We start from the raw sequence: 18,501 nt of genomic DNA, 5'->3' as shown, positions 1-18,501 counted from the left end.
TACCAGAGGTCTTACCCAGAGCATAAACTTTAGCTAATTTTTTATTTATTTTTTAAACAAAACAGTAGAAAATAGTATATTGGGGACTTTACTATGCTAAACAAACCATAATAGAGTGAATAGGGATGCTAAAAGCAAAAAAACTAAAAATAAAACCCAACTAACAATCGGTAGCACGTCCCACAGCTAATGAAGTGACAACCACCAAAGATCTAAAAGGCACTAATAGGGAAGTCTGGGGTAAATGAACCCCCACAACAGGACCAATTCCGGTGGTGTGTGTAGTGGGCGAGAGGAAGAAGGGCGAGGGGCACATTCACAAGGGGCCATTTTTTAGGCAGGGGCCCCCCAGTGTACGACTATTTGCTCAGAGAAAGGAAGCCATCAAGGTATCACCCTTCCAGTCCTTTAGTACGTGTGATGAGATGCAGATCATCAATTTGTCTCAGAGACAACTGAATACTGCTGAGATCATGGTTCTGAAAAAAGGCTTGTCATATGTGCCTACAAACAGGTTCAATCTCTTTAGATGGGTTAGGGATTCGAACCTGTTTGTAAGACGTCACAGTGCCGGAGCGCTGCCCCTGTGAGAGAGGGTTTGCGTATCTACTAATGCCAACTTGTATTGTTATCCGGTCCTAATTCAAGCTCACATCACGTGCTCCTGATGAGGCATCATAATGATGCAGAAACGCGTAGAGCTATGAGGTTAGGTTATTTAGATGTGAAGCAAATTCAGGGCAATGAGGGCAAATAGTCTACATTGATAGCGATGCCAGTGAGGGACTGGTTACTTTTCCCACACTTTATTTGTAAATTGGATACAAATGGAGTCTTAGTATCTATAGCGCTTCCCACTGCAATCCTCTTATCTTGATGGAGGTTTTGGGCGTTTGATCAGCTGCGTCTGTGACAGCTGCACACCCAAACATTAGTTTTGGTGCACAGACCACTGCACACACCACCGGAATTGGTCCTGTTGTGGGGGTTCATTTCCCTGAACCTTCCATATTAGTGCCTTTAGATCTTCGGCGGTGGTCACTTCATTAGCTACGGGACGTGCTACCGATTGTTAGTTGGGTTTTATTTTCACCTACAGTATTTTTATGTCTATTTTTGAAGAATTAAATTAAAGTTTTTTGCTTTTAGCATCCCTATTCACTCTATTATGGTTTGTTTAAATAGTCAGGGGATGCATACCCTTTCATAAGTGATTAGTAAAGTGAGACACTTTACTATGCTGCTATATATTTAAACATAATCAACTTTATATAAAGGAACACTTCAATAGAAACAAATATATTATGAATGATATACTAAGCATGGAATTACAAACACAGGATGCGCCAAATTTATTAAGAATTACAGGCCTCTTAACATATTTGGCACATTTTTAGCCAATCCGCGAGTAAGAAATTCAAATCTACATCAGCTATGAGCTGGCGTAGATTTGAACTATCATTTACTCCAATTGCTATATAACATTTAAGTGACTTAATTTGTAGCAACCCTGGTCCCTTTAAGACCATTCAGCGATTGCACTGAGACTTAAAAGGGATTCTGTCTTCAGGTTTGGGGCTATAGAGATACGGACATGCACGGCTAGATCGTCGCTAGCATGTCCGCAATATATGTGTCCTATAGGGCTGTGCGGTTTTAATTTCTTTAAAATAGGATTTTATAGATATGCAAATGAGTGTTGAATGTGTCCAAGGGGCTGCACTAACCTTACTTGTGCCCAGCTGTGCCCGCCTGTGAAGGAGCCCAGCACCGCCCATGTCTCCTCCTTTCATCAACAATACATTGCCGTAATCTCGCGATGCGCGAGCTCGTGCATGCGCAGTTCTTTCCCTGAGGCTGATGCCAGCACAGGGAAGGAACACTATACCGGCACTGCGCATGCGCGAGCTCGCGCATCTCGAAATTACGGCAATGTATCGTTAATGAAAGGAGGAGACATAGGCGGTGCTGGGCTCCTTCACAGGCGGGCGTGGCTGGGCACGGCTGGGCACAAGTAAGGTTAGTGCAGCCCCTTGGACACATTCAACACTCATTTGCATATCTATAAAATCCTTTTTTAAAGAAATTAAAACCACACAGCCCTATAGGACACATATATTGCGGACATGCTAGCGGCGATCTAGCCGTGCATGTCCGTATCTCTATAGCCCCAAACCTGATGACAGAATCCCTTTAACAATCATGTGACTTAAAGGGGTTGTCCAGGATTTTGATATTGATGGCCTGTCCTCAGGATAGGTCATCAATATCAGATCAGAGGGGTTTCGACACCCGGCACCCCCACCGATCAGCTGTTACCTTGTAGCTCCGGCGTTGAAACTACACAGTAGTTACCAGCTCCGAACACTACACAATGGACAGGGCTGTGTAGTTTCGGCACCAAATTATTTGCTTTATAAGATGCACTGACATTTTCCCTCCACAAAGTGGGGGGAGAAAAAAGTCTGTCTTATAAAGCGAACAATAGGGTAATCCACTCACCAAGGATGTTTCACAAATGAAGACATACATTGTTTTTATGGCTATATTCACACTGCAGCTCGACCCGTCTTTAGGTGCTCTGTCGACATTTCTAATGCTTCAGAAAAAAACAACAGCACAAGATGCCTTACATAATATCAGTTATATCTACTGAAGCTAAACCACCAGTGTGAACAAGGCTTTAACCGCAGGGGGGAACATTTTAATACGGCATTGTTTGTGCATAATACACATTATGGTATGTGTTGAAGAATCTCTCCTCTGCTACAATTTAATAGCTATTTTCGCCTTTGCAAATCAATTTGTTTTTACTGTCCTGGAGTTGGGTCCACAGCTCCATGCGGACCTAAGCATTTCCACTGTAATAGACAACAAACAAACCCTCAATAGTCTGATCCTAAAGTTTTACTTTTCCCCCCCATCTGTTCCAAACTAACATACAATCAGTCGATTACCAAGAAGTAGGGACTGAATGAAGAAATGTTGACTGCAGGATCAGACTACAATGGGGTGTCTGTTACCATGGAAACACATAGGTTTGTATAGGAGCTGTATTAAAAAAAAAAAGATAAAATACATGTTTGATCAGGACAAATAGCAAAGCTACTTAAAATTTTCATTTTAGATGCATTGCCAAAATACAAAAAAAGCTGCATAGGCAGACAAAGCCTTTAAAGGGGTTTCGGGTTACACAAAAAATAAAAAACATCAGCATTCAACATTACTACATTATATAAGTCAGATGAAGTTCCGAGTGCATTTTGACTCCTCCAGTGAAATTGCAATCTGTGACCAACACCCTGTGTTTACATCCCACCGCAGTAACTGGAGCATCAGGTCTCTGCCTCTCTTTTCCCTCCCTGCTCGAAAGTCACAGATCCAAGCCTGCTTGAAGCCCTGCTGGAAAAACCTAGTCCTAAGGCCTCATGCACACAACCGTTGTTTTGGTCCGCATCCGAGCCTCAGTATTTGCTTGGATGCAAACCCATTCACTTCAATGGGGCCGCAAAAGATGCACTCCGTGTGCTTTCTGCATCCATTGCTCCTTTCCGTGGTCCGCAAAAAAAATATAACGTGTCCTATTCTTCTCTGTTTTGCGGACAAGAATAGGCAGTTCTATTTAAACGGCTGAACACCCAGTTCCGCAAATTGCGGAACGCACACAGACGCCATCCGTGTTTTGCAGATCCGCAATTTGCGGACCGCAAAACACACAATGGTCGTGTGCATGAGGCCTTAGACACAGCATTATTGCTGACATCACGTCTACAGGGCAGGGTCCAGGAGAATGAGCAGAACACCACCCTCAGAGGAAAGGTCATCTGTGGGGCAGAGCCTTACAAGCCTTGGCATGCCTTAGATGTAGACGTGACGTCATCGGTATATGGAACCAACACAGTGGAAAAGGTTACGTCACCACGATGGAGTGCAGGAAAACGGGGCATTACCGATAACGTGTAGTTTCCTGTCAACTGATGCTGAAAATTGCAAAAATCGGAAAACCCCATTAACTGAATGTAACAATTTTTCATTTTGTTGCATTGATATATTGTACATAATAAAATATTTTAATACCATTACTGATTATTTAAAGGCTCCAATGTGTTACACATTCCAGAGACAGCAGGTTTAAAGCATTTAATGTTTTCAAGAGCGGATCCTACCAAAGTGTAACATTATCCCCAGACTGGTAAGACTACGTTCACATCAGCATCAGAGACTCGATTAGGGGCCTCTGTAGCAGATTCAAAAATGCTAGAGAAAACAACACAATATTTTGAGGCATCTAATCTGGTAGTCTGTTCCGACAGAGGAATAGACTACCGGAGTTATCGTATTTGGCAAAGTAGGATACCGCTGCAAACCTCCGAACTCCCATTGACTATAATGGGATCCGATGGCTCTGGCTTAAATGCTGGCTTTGACAAATACCAGACAAATACCACTGTGCTGCATGTAACAGTATTTGTCCGTCCGAAAGCCGGAATTTATGCTGGAAAGCCGCCGAATCCTCGTCAGATGCCACTATAGTCAATGGAGAGGCGGCAATGCATGGTGGTAACTGGCTATGCCAGATATGGTAGCTTAGCGGATATGTGACCGTAACCATAGTCAGGTAAAATGCTGGACTCCATAACAAAACACATTTATTCTTAAAGAGGTATTCTGGTTTCATGATAGAAAACAGAGGGTGGTTATTAGTGGTACACACTCAGATTGGGTCACTGTCACTAGTGGAGTACCTCAGGGGTCAGTATTGGGCCCTATTCTCTTCAATATATTTATTAATGATCTTGTAGAAGGCTTGCATAGTAAAATATCAATTTTCGCAGATGACACTAAACTGTGTAAAGTAATTAACACTGAAGAGGACGGTATACTACTACAGAGCAATCTGGATAGATTGGAGGCTTGGGCAGATAAGTGGCAGATGAGGTTTAACACTGACAAATGTAAATGTAAAGTTTGGCCACTGTAGGGGAAAGCTTGGGATCTAGTGATCACCAGTCAGTGTGGTTTACTATTAAGTACAGTGACTGAGTCACACCACACAAAAACAAAAGTTTTAGATTTTAGAAAAACTGACTTTTCTAAAATTAGATTAGTGGTATACGAGTCCCTATCAGATTGGAACAGTTTCATTGGAGTCCAGGAGAAATGGGACTACTTAAAAGAGGCAACAGAAAATTGCATTAGGCTTGTCAGTAAAAGAAAAAAAAGGAAAAGACCACTGTGGTACTCAGCAGAAGTGGCCAAAATCATTAAAAACAAAAAGATAGCATTTAGGAATTATAAAAAAAACAAAAAACGAGGATGACAGGCAAATTTATAAGATTAGGCAGAGAGAGGCCAAACAAGTTATAAGAGCTTCCAAAGCACAGGCAGAAGAGAAATTAGCTCAGTCAGGGAAAAAAGGCAATAAGGCATTCTTTAGATACATAAATGAAAAAAGGAAACTAAAACAAGGAATTACAAAATTAAAAACAAAAGAAGAACGGTATATGGAAGAAGATAAAGAACTAGCTGACTGCCTCAATGAATACTTCTGTTCAGTCTTTACAAAGGAAAATGAAGGAAAAGGACCTCAGTTAGGAAAGAAGACTAATGAATCTTTTGATGCATGTGTCTTTACAGAGGAAGAGGTTCTAAGTCAGCTGTCTAAAATCAATACAAATAAGTCACAGGGGCTGATGGGATACACCCAAAGCTATTAAAAGAGCTCAGCGGTGAACTAGCAAAACCATTAACAGATTTATTTAACCAATCGCTGGCAACAGGAGTCGTCCCAGAAGATTGGAAATTAGCAAATGTTGTGCAGATTCACAAGAAAGGTAGTAGGGAGGAATCGGGCAACTATAGGCCAGTAAGCCTGACATCAATAGTGGGGAAATTAATGGAAACCATACTTAAGGAGAGGATTGTGGAACATCTAAAATCCCATGGATTGAAAGATGAAAAACAGCATGGGTTTACTTCAGGGAGATCATGTCAAACTAATCTTATTGATTTTTTTGATTGGGTGACTAAAACAATAGATGGCGGAGGTGCAGTAGACATTGCTTATCTAGACTTCAGTAAGGCTTTCGATACTGTCCCACACAGAAGGCTTATCAATAAATTGCAGTCTTTGGGCTTAGACTCCCATATTGTTGAATGGATTAGGCAGTGGCTGAGGGACAGGCAACAGAGGGTTGTAGTCAATGGAGTATATTCAGACCAAGGTCTTGTTACCAGTGGGGTACCTCAGGGATCTGTTCTGGGACCCATATAGTTTAATATCTTTATCAGCAAAATTGCAGAAGGCCTCGATGGTAAGGTGTGTCTTTTTGCTGATGACACAAAGATTTGTAACAGGGTTGATGTTCCTGGAGGGATACACCAAATGGAAAAGGATTTGGGAAAACTAGAGGAATGGTCAAAAATCTGGCAACTAAAATTTTATGTGGATAAGTGCAAAATAATGCACCTGGGGCGTAAAAACCCAAGAGCAGAATATAAAATCAGTGATACAGTCCTAACCTCAGTATCTGAGGAAAGGGATTTAGGGGTCATTATTTCAGAAGACTTAAAAGGTAGGCAGACAATGTCATAGAGCAGCAGGATATGCTAGCAGAATGCTTGGGTGTATAGGGAGAGGCATTACTAGTAGAAAGAGGGAGGTGCTCATGCCGCTCTACAGAGCACTAGAGAGACCGCATTTGGAGTATTGTGCTCAGTACTGGAGACCATATCTCCAGAAGGATATTGATACTTTGGAGAGAGTTCAGAGAAGAGCTACTAAACTGGTACATGGATTGCAGGATAAAACTTACCAGGAAAGATTAAAGGACCTTAACATGCATAGCTTGGAAGAAAGACGAGACAGAGGGGATATGATAGAAACTTTTAAATACATAAAGGGAATCAACAAAGGTAAAAGAGGAGAGAATATTTAAAAGAAGAAAAACTGCTACAAGAGGACATAGTTTTAAATTATAGGGGCAAAGGTTTAAAAGTAATATCAGGAAGTATTACTTTACAGAGAGTAGTGGATGCATGGAATAGCCTTCCTGCAGAAGTGGTAGCTGCAAATACAGTGAAGGAGTTTAAGCATGCATGGGATAGGCATAAGGCCATCCTTCAGATAAGATAGGGCCAGGGGCTATCCATAGTACTCAGTATATTGGGGAGACTAGATGGGCCAAATGGTTCTCATCTGCCGACACATTCTATGTTTCACATGGGAAGGAATAATGCAAGTCACCCGTACATACTAAATGGTAAAACACTCAGTAACACTGACATGGAAAAGGATCTAGGAATTTTAATAAACAGCAAACTAAGCTGCAAAAATCAGTGTCAGGCAGCTGCTGCCAAGGCCAATAAGATAATGGGTTGCATCAAAAGGGGCATAGATGCCCGTGATGAGAACATAGTCCTACCACTTTACATATCGCTAGTCAGACCACACATGGAGTACTGTGTACAGTTCTGGGCTCCTGTGAACAAGGCAGACATAGCAGAGCTGGAGAGGGTCCAGAGGAGGGCAACTAAAGTAATAACTGGAATGGGGGGACTACAGTACCCTGAAAGATTATCAAAATTAGGGTTATTCAGTTTAGAAAAAAGACGACTGAGGGGAGATCTAATAACCATGTATAAATATATCAGGGGTCAGTACAGAGATCTATCCCATCATCTATTTATCCTCAGGACTGTGACTGTGACGAGGGGACATCCTCTGCGTCTGGAGGAAAGAAGGTTTGTACACAAACATAGAAAAGGATTCTTTACGGTAAGAGCAGTGAGACTATAGAATTCTCTGCCTGAGGAGGTGGTGATGGTGAGTACAATAAAGGAATTCAAGAGGGGCCTGGATGTATTTCTGGAGTTTAATAATATTACAGGCTATAGCTACTAGAGAGGGGTCGTTGATCCAGGGAGTTATTCTGATTGCCTGATTGGAGTCGGGAAGGAATTTTTTATTCCCCTAAAGTGGGGAAAATTGGCTTCTACCTCAGTTTTTTTTTTGCCTTCCTCTGGATCAACTTGCAGGATGACAGGCCGAACTGGATGGACAAATGTCTTTTTTCGGCCTTATGTACTATGTTACTGGTGATCTATCCTCAGTATGTCATCAATGTCAGATTGGTGGAGGTTTAACTCTCGGCACCCCTATTGATCAGCTGTTTGAAGCTGCGGTTCTAGTGCGAGGGCTTTGTTCTCTTCAATGTTTAGCTGCACATAGTCTCCCTTGTAGATATGGTGTAGTGTAATAACAACTGTTTGTCCCATTCAAATAAATAGGAAAGGAAGCTGTAATTACACTTCGCCGCCACAAGGGAGATGATGTGCAGGTAAAGCATGAAAAGAATGCAATGCTCGCAGAAATGTCGTGGTCCCTTCAAACAGCTGATCGGTGGGGTGCCGAGAGACAGGTCATCAATATCATGAAACAGGAATAACCCTTTCAAGGGGTTGTCCAACCTTGGAGACGACAACCCATGGGTTCCTCCTCTGTCCCCATGCACATAAAAAAAATAATAAAAAAAATCACCTGTTGTTCCCATGACCTCTGCGGCCAATGACAGGCCTCAGCTGTCACAGCAGCTTGAACACTACGTCACAGCAGTGATATACTGTTCAAGTCTCTATGACAACTGAGGCCTTTGATTGGCTGCAGAAGTCACAAGACCAAGCTGCAGCAAGACTGCAGACAGGCGAGTTCGTTTTTTTTTTTTTTATGTTCAGGGGGACAGGGAAGAACCCCAGGCTTGGCGCCGACAACCCCTTTAAATAATGCAAGATCCAACAATGATTAATAAACAGGTGATAGGCTTGTTATAACATACTAAATGACATCTATTTGCTCCTTATCGTGGCATACTAAGCATTTACGTACAATTAGAATTAGTCTATGCAGTAAATGACCGCATTCACAACCGTCCACTCTTGCCGACAGTAGATATAGGTAGTCAGCTTCTCTGCCTTTTACAACTTGATCACCTGTCACCCAGCAACACGATGATAAATTTGAGACCTGTGGTAAGAAATATCAGGGTGTATTACTGTAGGTGGGGGAGGTCAGTGCCGGGCCGCCATAGTCAGGGAAATGGCTCAACCATCTCAGGGTGAAAAACCCTATCAAGGTAGAGGACTAGGTACTAATAGTTTTTGACAGTGGGTCCTGCCTCTTAGAAGCCTGACTCTAGTATGTTCTTATCTATCTGTATTCGTCATGTTGTGCTGCTGTGAATCACTAGCAAGAAATCCTAAGATGTTGTCATCAGCAGGATTTCATCCCAGTCCCTGGTCCAGTGTCTATCTCAGTGACTGTATTCTTCTCAACACCTACAAGTAACTGTCCCCTTGATTTTGGAATCAGGTTACTGTACTGTGTAGATCAACTCTAAAAGATATCCACTTGCTGTCAGTGAACAGAAACCTTGTGGAGTAACTTATCACACCCTGCACTCCAGAATTCTGCTGTCAAAAAGTTTCAAATTAGGGACTTTTGTCTTTTTGGGGTCATTTGCAGAAATTTTGTGACTTTTAGCATTTTTATACCACTCACTCCAGTTTTAAAAAGTGGATGGGAAAGTAGATGTGGTTAACTATGTTAAAGGGGTTGTGTCATCTCAGGCAATGGGGGCATATCGCTAGGATATGCTCCTATTGTCTTATTTGTGCGGGTCCCTCTCCCATGAGAACTTGAGCTCCTTCTCCCGGGCTAAGAGCGGGGCGCTCTGATTGGATACGTGCCCAGGAGAAATACAAGTCCACGCCTAGTATAACCGAGTCACCTCATTAGCATATGATGCGCCAAAAGATACGGGGACTACAGTGGACAAACGGGGGGTTCTTTAGAAGAAAAAAAAAGTGCCAAAACATCAGTGGGGGCCGCACTATAAAGGTAGGATAATAATTAGATTAAGGATATCCAGGTGAAAGGTCCTCGTTAAAGGGGTTTATAGTTTTAGGTTATGTTTAAAGGGGTTGTCTTGGAAACAATACGTATTGGTCATTAATTTCTCTTTTTATACACCTTTCAGGTTGTAATCTACTGTATGGCCATGTGTTGTCTAAACTGCTCTCCCCTTCTGTCTTCTGATGCACCTTCACCACCTTACTGATTTGCATGGCAGGTGAGTAGGTGGTGTGGGAATCCTTCCCCCAGTCCTGGTGAATGTCTTCTTTACAGAGGATCCATAATCAGGACTGGGGAACAGACTCTGACCATGTGACTGCCGTTCAGACCCGGATCTAGCGATTCAGAAAACACAGGTACATAAAGTATTTTACTGAAAGATACTACTGTATATCCAAAGTGAAAGTAATGAGCAATACTTTTTGTTGCCCAGACAATCCCTTTAATCACTGTATAATGAAAAGTTATGGAACACTCATTTATAGTCAGTGGCGGTAATTTCACATAGCAAGTTCTGTAGTCAATGCTCTGCAAGCTAAACGCATAGGGAGATTTATCAAAATTGGTATAAAAGGAAGACTGGCACAGTTGTCCATAGCAACCAATGAGACTCTACCTTTCATTTTTCAGAGCTCCTTTGGAAAATGAAAGGTTGACTCTGATTGGTTGCTATACAAATCTTTCTGGTAGTCTGCTAGAGTCCATCACTTAAGAGTACAGGCTGTTTGCCCACATCGTATTGGCTAGACTGGACACAATTAGATTCACGGGGGACGGACTCCAAGTGGCCCAGGAAAGAAATATAAAAGTGGCCCCATGTTGTAGGTGGGTCCAAATTGACAGAAAGTGGGGCAACACAAGCACATAGGGACAGCATAGCAGGGACAACAGAAGTAGGCGGGCCCGGCAATACCGTAGTGCAGCACAAAACACCGCCCCAGCAGAACCAAATACCACAGCACAGCGCAAAATACTGCATCAGCAGAACCAAATACCACAGCACAGCATAAAATACTGTCACCCCCGCCACAGTATTCAACTGTATCACCGTCCTGAGGATGGTGATATACAGTAGTTGATTTCAGAAGGACAACTGCAGCCGTTGGCCAGGTGCATAAGTACCTGATGCTCGTACATTAATTAATGCTGAGACCAACAGATCTTTATTTCCCTGTAGGGTCTATAGCCAGTCCGCCCCTGTATATCCACTTCTCTGCTGAGTGCAGGACTAGTTAGGTGCTTGATGGTTGCATCTACAGTACCTCACTGTCTACAGTACTGCTATAACCCCTTGGTGCCACGCACTGTATACGTATGGCGTTAGGAGCTATTACAACAGTCTCTTAATAGTCAATAATTCAATATATTAAACTTGCGTATTTCCAGAAATGACAGAACAGACTAAAAACCAATTCTATTTTGAAGATAGTGGGCAGGGCACACAGGAACGTCAGTTATCTCTGCATACGTGGGTTTTGTGGAGTGTGCACATTTTTCTGCGATCTCTTCTGTGACGGACTGAACCATCAATGGGGCTGCTGGAGAAGCCCGAGGGCTAGCCTCCTTCCTAAGGACTATGGACCCAGAACTATGGAGACCCACCTCAGACCTCTTGGGGTTACAAGGAACTATTAACCCCGATTTATGTGTGGAGTTATAGGCCACATCTTTCCTATTGCCCATTAAAAGTGCAGGGTGTGAAACCCGCAACACAAAAAGGGTTAACTCTGCACTGAGACTCCCAATGAATGTGTTAGTTTATTTGTCCCTTTGTTCTATTGTGTTAGTAATAGGATTAAGATAGCCAACTCCGGGGTAGAGGAGTAGATCACCCTATGATACACTCGGGAGATAATCCCATCACATGTGTCTCCTCTCTCCCTATTCTTTCATTAAGACACTGGGGAGGGATGTCTGTTTGCATGCTGTTCATGTTTGATTGAGTTATGTTGTTAGACTTCTTGAACTGTATATATACTGAGTTGGTCTTCAGTAAAGGTAGTTCTTGATTTGTTTAACCCTTTTTTAAATTTTTTGTCCCACCAGGGGACTTAAACATATTCTGATCACTCATATTGTACACTGCAATACTAACATAATGCCTATTAGGCCTAGCCACGTTCAATCGGGTGAGAGAGGGAACCTCATCCCTCTCTCTAACCACTTAGATGCTGCTATCAATGCTGACTGTAGCATTAAAGTGTTTAATCAGAGTTAACGTCAATCCCACATTGAGAGTGGAGTGCCAGCCGCATATTACAGCTGGCACCTACACGTGATGGTATGGGCACAACCATCAAAGAATCATAATAGTACATTACCAGGGTGTAACTAACTACTTGCGAGGACGTACTATGACGCAATGGCTTAAAAAGGTTGTCCAAAATTTTACTACTGATGACCTATCCTCAGGATAGGTCATCAGTATCTGATCGGTGGGGGTCCGACACCCGTGACCACCGCGATCAGCTGCTTGAGAAGGCATCGGCATTCAATGGGGCTGAGCTGCGCCTAAGCCACATTACTGATGAACATGTCATCACTGGCATAGGAAAAGTTGTGAGAAGGCAGCGGCACTACGGCAAGCACCCCTGCCTTCTCAAACAGCTGATCGGCAGGGCCCCAGGTGTTGGACCCCCACCGATCAGATACTGATGACCTATACTAAGGATAGGTGATCAGTAGTAAAATCTTGCAAAAGGCATTTAATGGGGAATGAAGGGGCTCCAATGTAGTAACAAGAAATGTGTGGAGAGCTCTTTGTAGAGACATTGGTGGGGCCTGGGCAAATGGTTCTAACAAGTGATGTCAGTGGCGAAACAACTCCTTGCACATAATTCCAATTCCTCTTCAGGCATATCTAGTTCAAAGCAGTGAAGGAGAACACAGGTTCCTTTATTTTATACCAGAGCTTCTAATGGAGCCCAGAGCCTGACAGGACCATGTAGGTGAGCACAAACATTGACAAGGCGTTGAGGTCATCAGCAATAATCCATAAGCAGAAGGAGATCTGGCAGTCTAAAAAGCTGTCAGCCATAGATGGGACCCTAATATGGGGGATCTAAAGCAAAGAGGTGCAAACTGAGGGCACAAGGTAATATTATATTCTATTCCCCATCACATATCAAATTATGACCCTAGGCCAGAGGGTTGCTTTAAACGATCTCCAGTCTTGGGACTTTTGCCACTACCAGGAAGTTACGCAACAGGTGGCGGAAAAGCTTACTGTTTCTGAAGTGGCATTTTATCAAAGGGTGTGATGACCCTAAAAGTTATCAGCAGAAAGATTTCTTGAGAATAAAAGGATGACATCAATTTCTAGCACGTTATATCTGTTCTGGGAATTAGGAGACAAGTAAAAGGGTGGAGAGGGATGGGAGTGTGGAGATTCATTTCCTCCAGGAATAAGCACAAAGGGGGACATTTATCATTTTTAAAAAATGTGGGGGGTTGAGTCAGCACAACCCGTATGTAGGTGCATATCACTATGGCGAAATACATATACAAACGGATATTTGCATTTTCCATTTATCATTTTTAGTCTATTTGGAGTCAGTTTTAAGTCTGTCTTAGGTTTGCGTTCATGTGCCAATTATTTAGTGCATGCAAACAGTAATTTTTGCGCTATTACATTTTTTTTTTTCATGTTGTGGGCGACTGGTGTATTAATTTTTTGCAACATTTAAAATTGTTGCCCAAGATATATAAGACATTAACCCTTTCCATACCTCCACCCTACATGTACAGTGGAAATCCAGTCTTTAAAAGTAGCGGCCATTCACAAGCGCTACATGAACCATAACTGCCGGGTTTCTACCATTTTACACAGCAGAGGCCCGCGGTTATTGTCTGTGATTTGGCGGTAAAGTCAATCGCAGACATTTAACCTCTCAGACGCCTTGGCCATGCAGACCATTTCTGCAGGTAAACTGCTTGTGGTGCCGAAGCTGACAAAAAGTGAACGTTTTACAATGAAGGTTGACCCCTACAAGCTTTACTCACCACTGCTCCACCACTTCTTTCCATTGACAATGTAGCTATCTCCATCTCTCTTGATGGAGCACTCCATGTTGGTGGCGTCACTGGAAGCGACATCAGGCTCTGGATAGGAAAAATATAATGTAGGTCATTGATAGTCATTCTGTGTATAGCAGTTAAAGGGGTAATTTAGTGAATCAACATTAATCACATATCCACAGTATAGGTGATAAATGAGACTCCCATCGTTCACAACAACAGTGGTCGCCGGGTCTCCTGTGAGAATGGAGTAGTAGTGTGCTGTGTGACCATTGTTCTATTCTATAGACGTGAACGGAGTGGTGATCATGCATGTACACTACTACTCCATTCACACAGGGAACTTGAAGACCTCCCCATTCTCTTGATCTGTGGGGGTCCCAGCATTTAAACCTCCAACGATCATACATTTATCGCCTATCCTGTGGATAGGCAATAAATGTTGCTTGTGGGTCAACTCCTTCAATTAAAAGGGTGTTTATGGATTGGTGTACTGCTTATTATAGAAAATCTGAGAATAGTAATATAAAAGTACATTGGGGAGATATATCAAGGATTGTGTTCCCATACACCAGTCTTGATCCCCTCTTAATAAATTACGCACATCTCTATCCCTCAGTGTGTCAGAAAGTCAGAAACTCAAGTTTTAGTAAATCTGGGGGCCCATGGAGGATCGGTCCCAATCCAATAACCCTGGCCCCTTTTTTCGACACTCAGTCTCTTTATGTAACCGTCAGCCCCGGCCCTATGGGTTAATGTGGTTCCCAAGTGAGATTTCTGACAAGATTACTATTTTATTTATTTGTGGAGTAATCCTTTAATAAAAACACACACTTTTTCCTACTTTTCCCAACTCATCATTTCCATGAAATAATTAGTTCAGATTTATTATGCATCCTCACCTGTCATGCAGAAACAAGACTGGATTTCCCCTGCAAGGAGAGGTTCAAGCCACTGTTTCTTCTGCTCTTCTGTGCCATACATGTGAAGCACCTCCATGTTGCCAGTGTCTGCAAATAGAATGGAAGCTCAGCACATACTTATGTAAAGCCTAATCTCGCTGCAGTAATGGCATAGGTAGTTTAATTAGTATTAGGTACATTTGCAGGTGTTCATTTCACTTTTCACAGTACCTCCTATGCTTTAAGGCTCTGTTCACATCAGTGTTGTGGCTTCCATTTGTAAGGTAAGCCACAATGCACTGTTGGATCCATCGTACTACAGGTACCAACATTGCCCAATGGACCATGAAGTGCTAGTCCTCCCATAAAAGCTGATGGACATTATGACAGAGCAAATCATCCCTACATGGACCAATACACAACACCTTCCAGAAAATGTCACTATAAGTACAAAGCCTAACTCTACGAAGACACTTAAAAGGGTTGCCAAGACTTTTATACTGATGACCTATCCTGATGATAGGTCATCAGTATATGATTGGTAGGGGTCTGACACCCGCCGATCAGCTGTTTGAGAAGGCAGGAGGAGGCTGAGCTGAGCCTAGGCCACGTGACTAATGAACGTGTCGTCACTGGCCTAGGAAAAGCTGCGAGAAGGCTGCTGCACTACTGCAAGGGCCACTGCCTTCTCAAACAGCTGATCGTCCGGGGTCCTGAGTGTTTGACCAATACCATTCAAATACTGATGATCTATCCAGAAGATAGGTCATCAGTATTAAAGTCTCAGAAAAATGATTTAATGCTAAGGTCATTAGCACAACCTACATTGTGTTTTAATCCAAGACTTTTCATGTACGTACCATGAATGGGTACTCTGCGCCGCACAAAATAACTACTGGTGACCACGACTATCAAGTCTATTATATGTATAGGTTATACAGTCATGCATATATGAAGCCATCACCAGCTGTGGAGAAGCTGGCTACCTATACACACACAAAAGGGATGATTTGGGGAAATAAACAGCACAATAAAGCCCTATTCCACACACAGACAGGATTGACTGGAATGTTCACTAGACATTGGTATCGATAAGGCCTCGGCTACATGGATATTTTTGTCTTCGTAATGTGGTGCAGATTCAGCACCAAAAAATGTGAGGTGGCTGTGTGGGGACCACCTCCCTTTATGGTCAATGGGAGGCGATGCTGCCGTTCATGTGGCTGTGGCATACATTCTATATGGACACAACTGGAAACTGCGGCGGCTGTCCACTCCGGGTCTAGCCCTATTCAATGGGACTAAACTAAACACGCTCAAAAAGTGTGGCAGAAGCAGCACATTTTGACAAAGGCAAAATCCAATGTGTGACTGCACCCTTAGACACAAACCTGGTGCTTGGCAATTGAAAATTTCTGGAGCAAAGAAATGTTTCCCAGTTTCTTCTGCAATAAAAGCGTAGTCTGTCTGGCTAAGACCACTGACAGCTGGCAGAAACAAGTTCCACAGCCCTTCAGCCTTTGCCAGTTCCTAGGGAAAATTTTAAACCACTGTAAGAAAGGAACAAGCTCTTACCAACTATACATTTTGTTCAAGCATTGATTGCTAATACTTTAAGGGGTTGTCCAGGTTAAAAAAAGAGAAGCAGAGGATACAAGTAAAGGAGGTAGTGTTGTAACGCCAGACACAGCCTTTGGTCAAGAGTGGTGCCATTTCTAGATAGCAAAATCTAAAACTAGAATCTTTTTACAGTACTTTCCTTTGGCAGCCCCTTTAAAAGCCATAACCAGTACCCTGGCACTAAGCTATAGCCGAACAGTCCTAGTAAATCTGCAGCAGCCAGTCTGTATTTGCAATGTTACTACTTACCTTAAGCTTCTCTACGACCAATGGTTTCCTCCATCTAAGTGGCGAGTTCTCATGTTTGGTATAATATTCTAAAATCTCCTAAAATGACAGAGTATAGTAGCTTGTAAAATGACACTGATGATTAAAAAAAAACTGTAAGCCCACACAATATATAGTTAAAGACTATGGGCCCATTTGGGGGCATTTGTTTTATCGTTGTATTCTACTTGCCTTGGGCTAAAAATCATTTTTCCAACTGGTCTTTTTTTTTTTTTTAACACTTTATCCTCTAAAGCCCTCAAGTCTCACTCTAAAGACTGTTCTTTCTGCTTTTGACTGAAATACATTAGAAATCTGCTCTGATGGCTCGATCTGTAGCATTTATGAGTTTACTCCTGACAGCTCAGAAACACTAAGTTAAGCTGCATTCTTATTTAAGCTATATTCTTATCAACTTGATAAGTGCTTATGAGCTGTTAGGGATCTAGACATAAGCTATATTCTTATCAACTTGATAAGTGCTTATGAGCTGTTAGGGATCTAGACATAAGGGCTACAGATCAAGTCATCAGAGCAGCTCTCTGACGTATTTCCCTGAGAAGTAGAAGCAACTGTCTGTTGATGCAGTGAAACTGAAAGCTGGAGGAAAAATTGAATGCAATAACAAAAATAGCATTGAAGTTAAAGAGTTTTTCAATAACAAACATCTATGGCAGGGCTGGCCAACCTGCGGCTCTCCAGCTCTTGTAAAACTACAATTCCCACCATGCCCTGCTGTAGGCTGATAGCTGTAGGCTGTCTGGGCATGCTGGGAGTTGTAGTTTTGCAACAGCTGGAGAGTCGCAGGTTGACCAGCCCTGATCTATGGCATATTGGTAGCCTATGTTACAATGGCCCTCACAGTGCACAATACACCACAGGTAGGAAACTTTTGCAATTTTTAAACAGTCATCTGAACTCTGCAATTTGTAAAACTTAACAGCATATTAATCTTAGCTGTTTACCTCTAACTCAGGGACCTCAGCTGTTTAAAGGGATTTTATGAGATTTTTTTTTAACTGATGACCTATACTCTGGATAGGTCATCAGTATCTGATCAGTGGGAGTCTGACAATATTAACCGTGATATTACCCCAAAAAACCAGAAACACACATATGATAATACATTTTATTAGATGACATCATAAAGGACAACATATAGATAAATAATTGTATGTATAGCAGCAATGCAGTTAACGCAGAATCAGCAGCTCCCCAGTAGGTGCACAAGGTAACAATACCCCCTAAAAAAACACTCCTTATGGCTTGACAGCAACATGCATGAGAAGACATAAACTCCTCAACAGCACCAGAGGAAGGAGTATGTTGCAAAAGATCCAGGTAAAAAACGATGCAGGCAAGAGCCACAGAAGTTACAAAAGCCAAAGAAGGGTAACAAAAATAATAGCATAGAAAACCAATTGCATAGTGAGACCCATATAAAGCCTAATAACAGCAGATAACAAATCAATACCTGATGGAGTATAATAAGGGAAGAAACCTTGGACCTCTGGAGAGCGCACCCTGACGCGCGTTTCGCTCGGCTTTTTCAAGGGGCGCCCCTTGAAAAATCACTATGCAATTGGTTTAGTATGTATTATTTTTGTTACCCTTCTTTGGCTTTTGTAACTTCTGTGGCTCTTGCCTGCATCGTTTTTTACCTGGATCATTTGCAACATACTCCCTCCTCTGGTCCTGTTGAGGAGTTTATGTCTTCTCATGCATGTGGCTGTCAAGCCATAAGGAGTGGTTTTTTAGGGGGTATTGTTACCTTGAGCACCTACT

General features: G+C 42.4%; 2 protein-coding genes across 3 annotated transcripts in view; one reads left to right on the top strand and one right to left on the bottom strand.

Moving 5' to 3' along the window:
* Window positions 1-18,501, bottom strand: part of ACAD11 (acyl-CoA dehydrogenase family member 11) — a 101,760-nt gene that overhangs the window by 47,207 nt on the left and 36,052 nt on the right. The window contains exons 10-13 of the mRNA XM_040433274.1: window positions 16,699-16,776; window positions 16,221-16,359; window positions 14,830-14,937; window positions 13,913-14,011 (exon numbers count right to left, since the gene is read on the bottom strand). Coding sequence (XP_040289208.1) covers window positions 13,913-14,011; window positions 14,830-14,937; window positions 16,221-16,359; window positions 16,699-16,776 — 424 coding nt within the window. The remainder of the gene's footprint in view (window positions 1-13,912; window positions 14,012-14,829; window positions 14,938-16,220; window positions 16,360-16,698; window positions 16,777-18,501) is intronic.
* Window positions 1-18,501, top strand: part of ACKR4 (atypical chemokine receptor 4) — a 42,670-nt gene that overhangs the window by 15,776 nt on the left and 8,393 nt on the right. For both annotated transcript variants that reach the window (XM_040433277.1, XM_040433278.1), the window contains one exon: window positions 14,138-14,148. The gene's annotated coding sequence lies outside the window, so the exon portion shown is untranslated. The remainder of the gene's footprint in view (window positions 1-14,137; window positions 14,149-18,501) is intronic.

The sequence above is a fragment of the Bufo bufo genome, chromosome 5 (assembly GCF_905171765.1).
Source record: "Bufo bufo chromosome 5, aBufBuf1.1, whole genome shotgun sequence".
NCBI classification, from domain to species: Eukaryota; Metazoa; Chordata; class Amphibia; order Anura; family Bufonidae; genus Bufo; species Bufo bufo.
The sequence above is the reverse complement of the archived record's forward strand: the minus strand, read 5'-3'. Positions and strand labels throughout refer to the sequence as shown.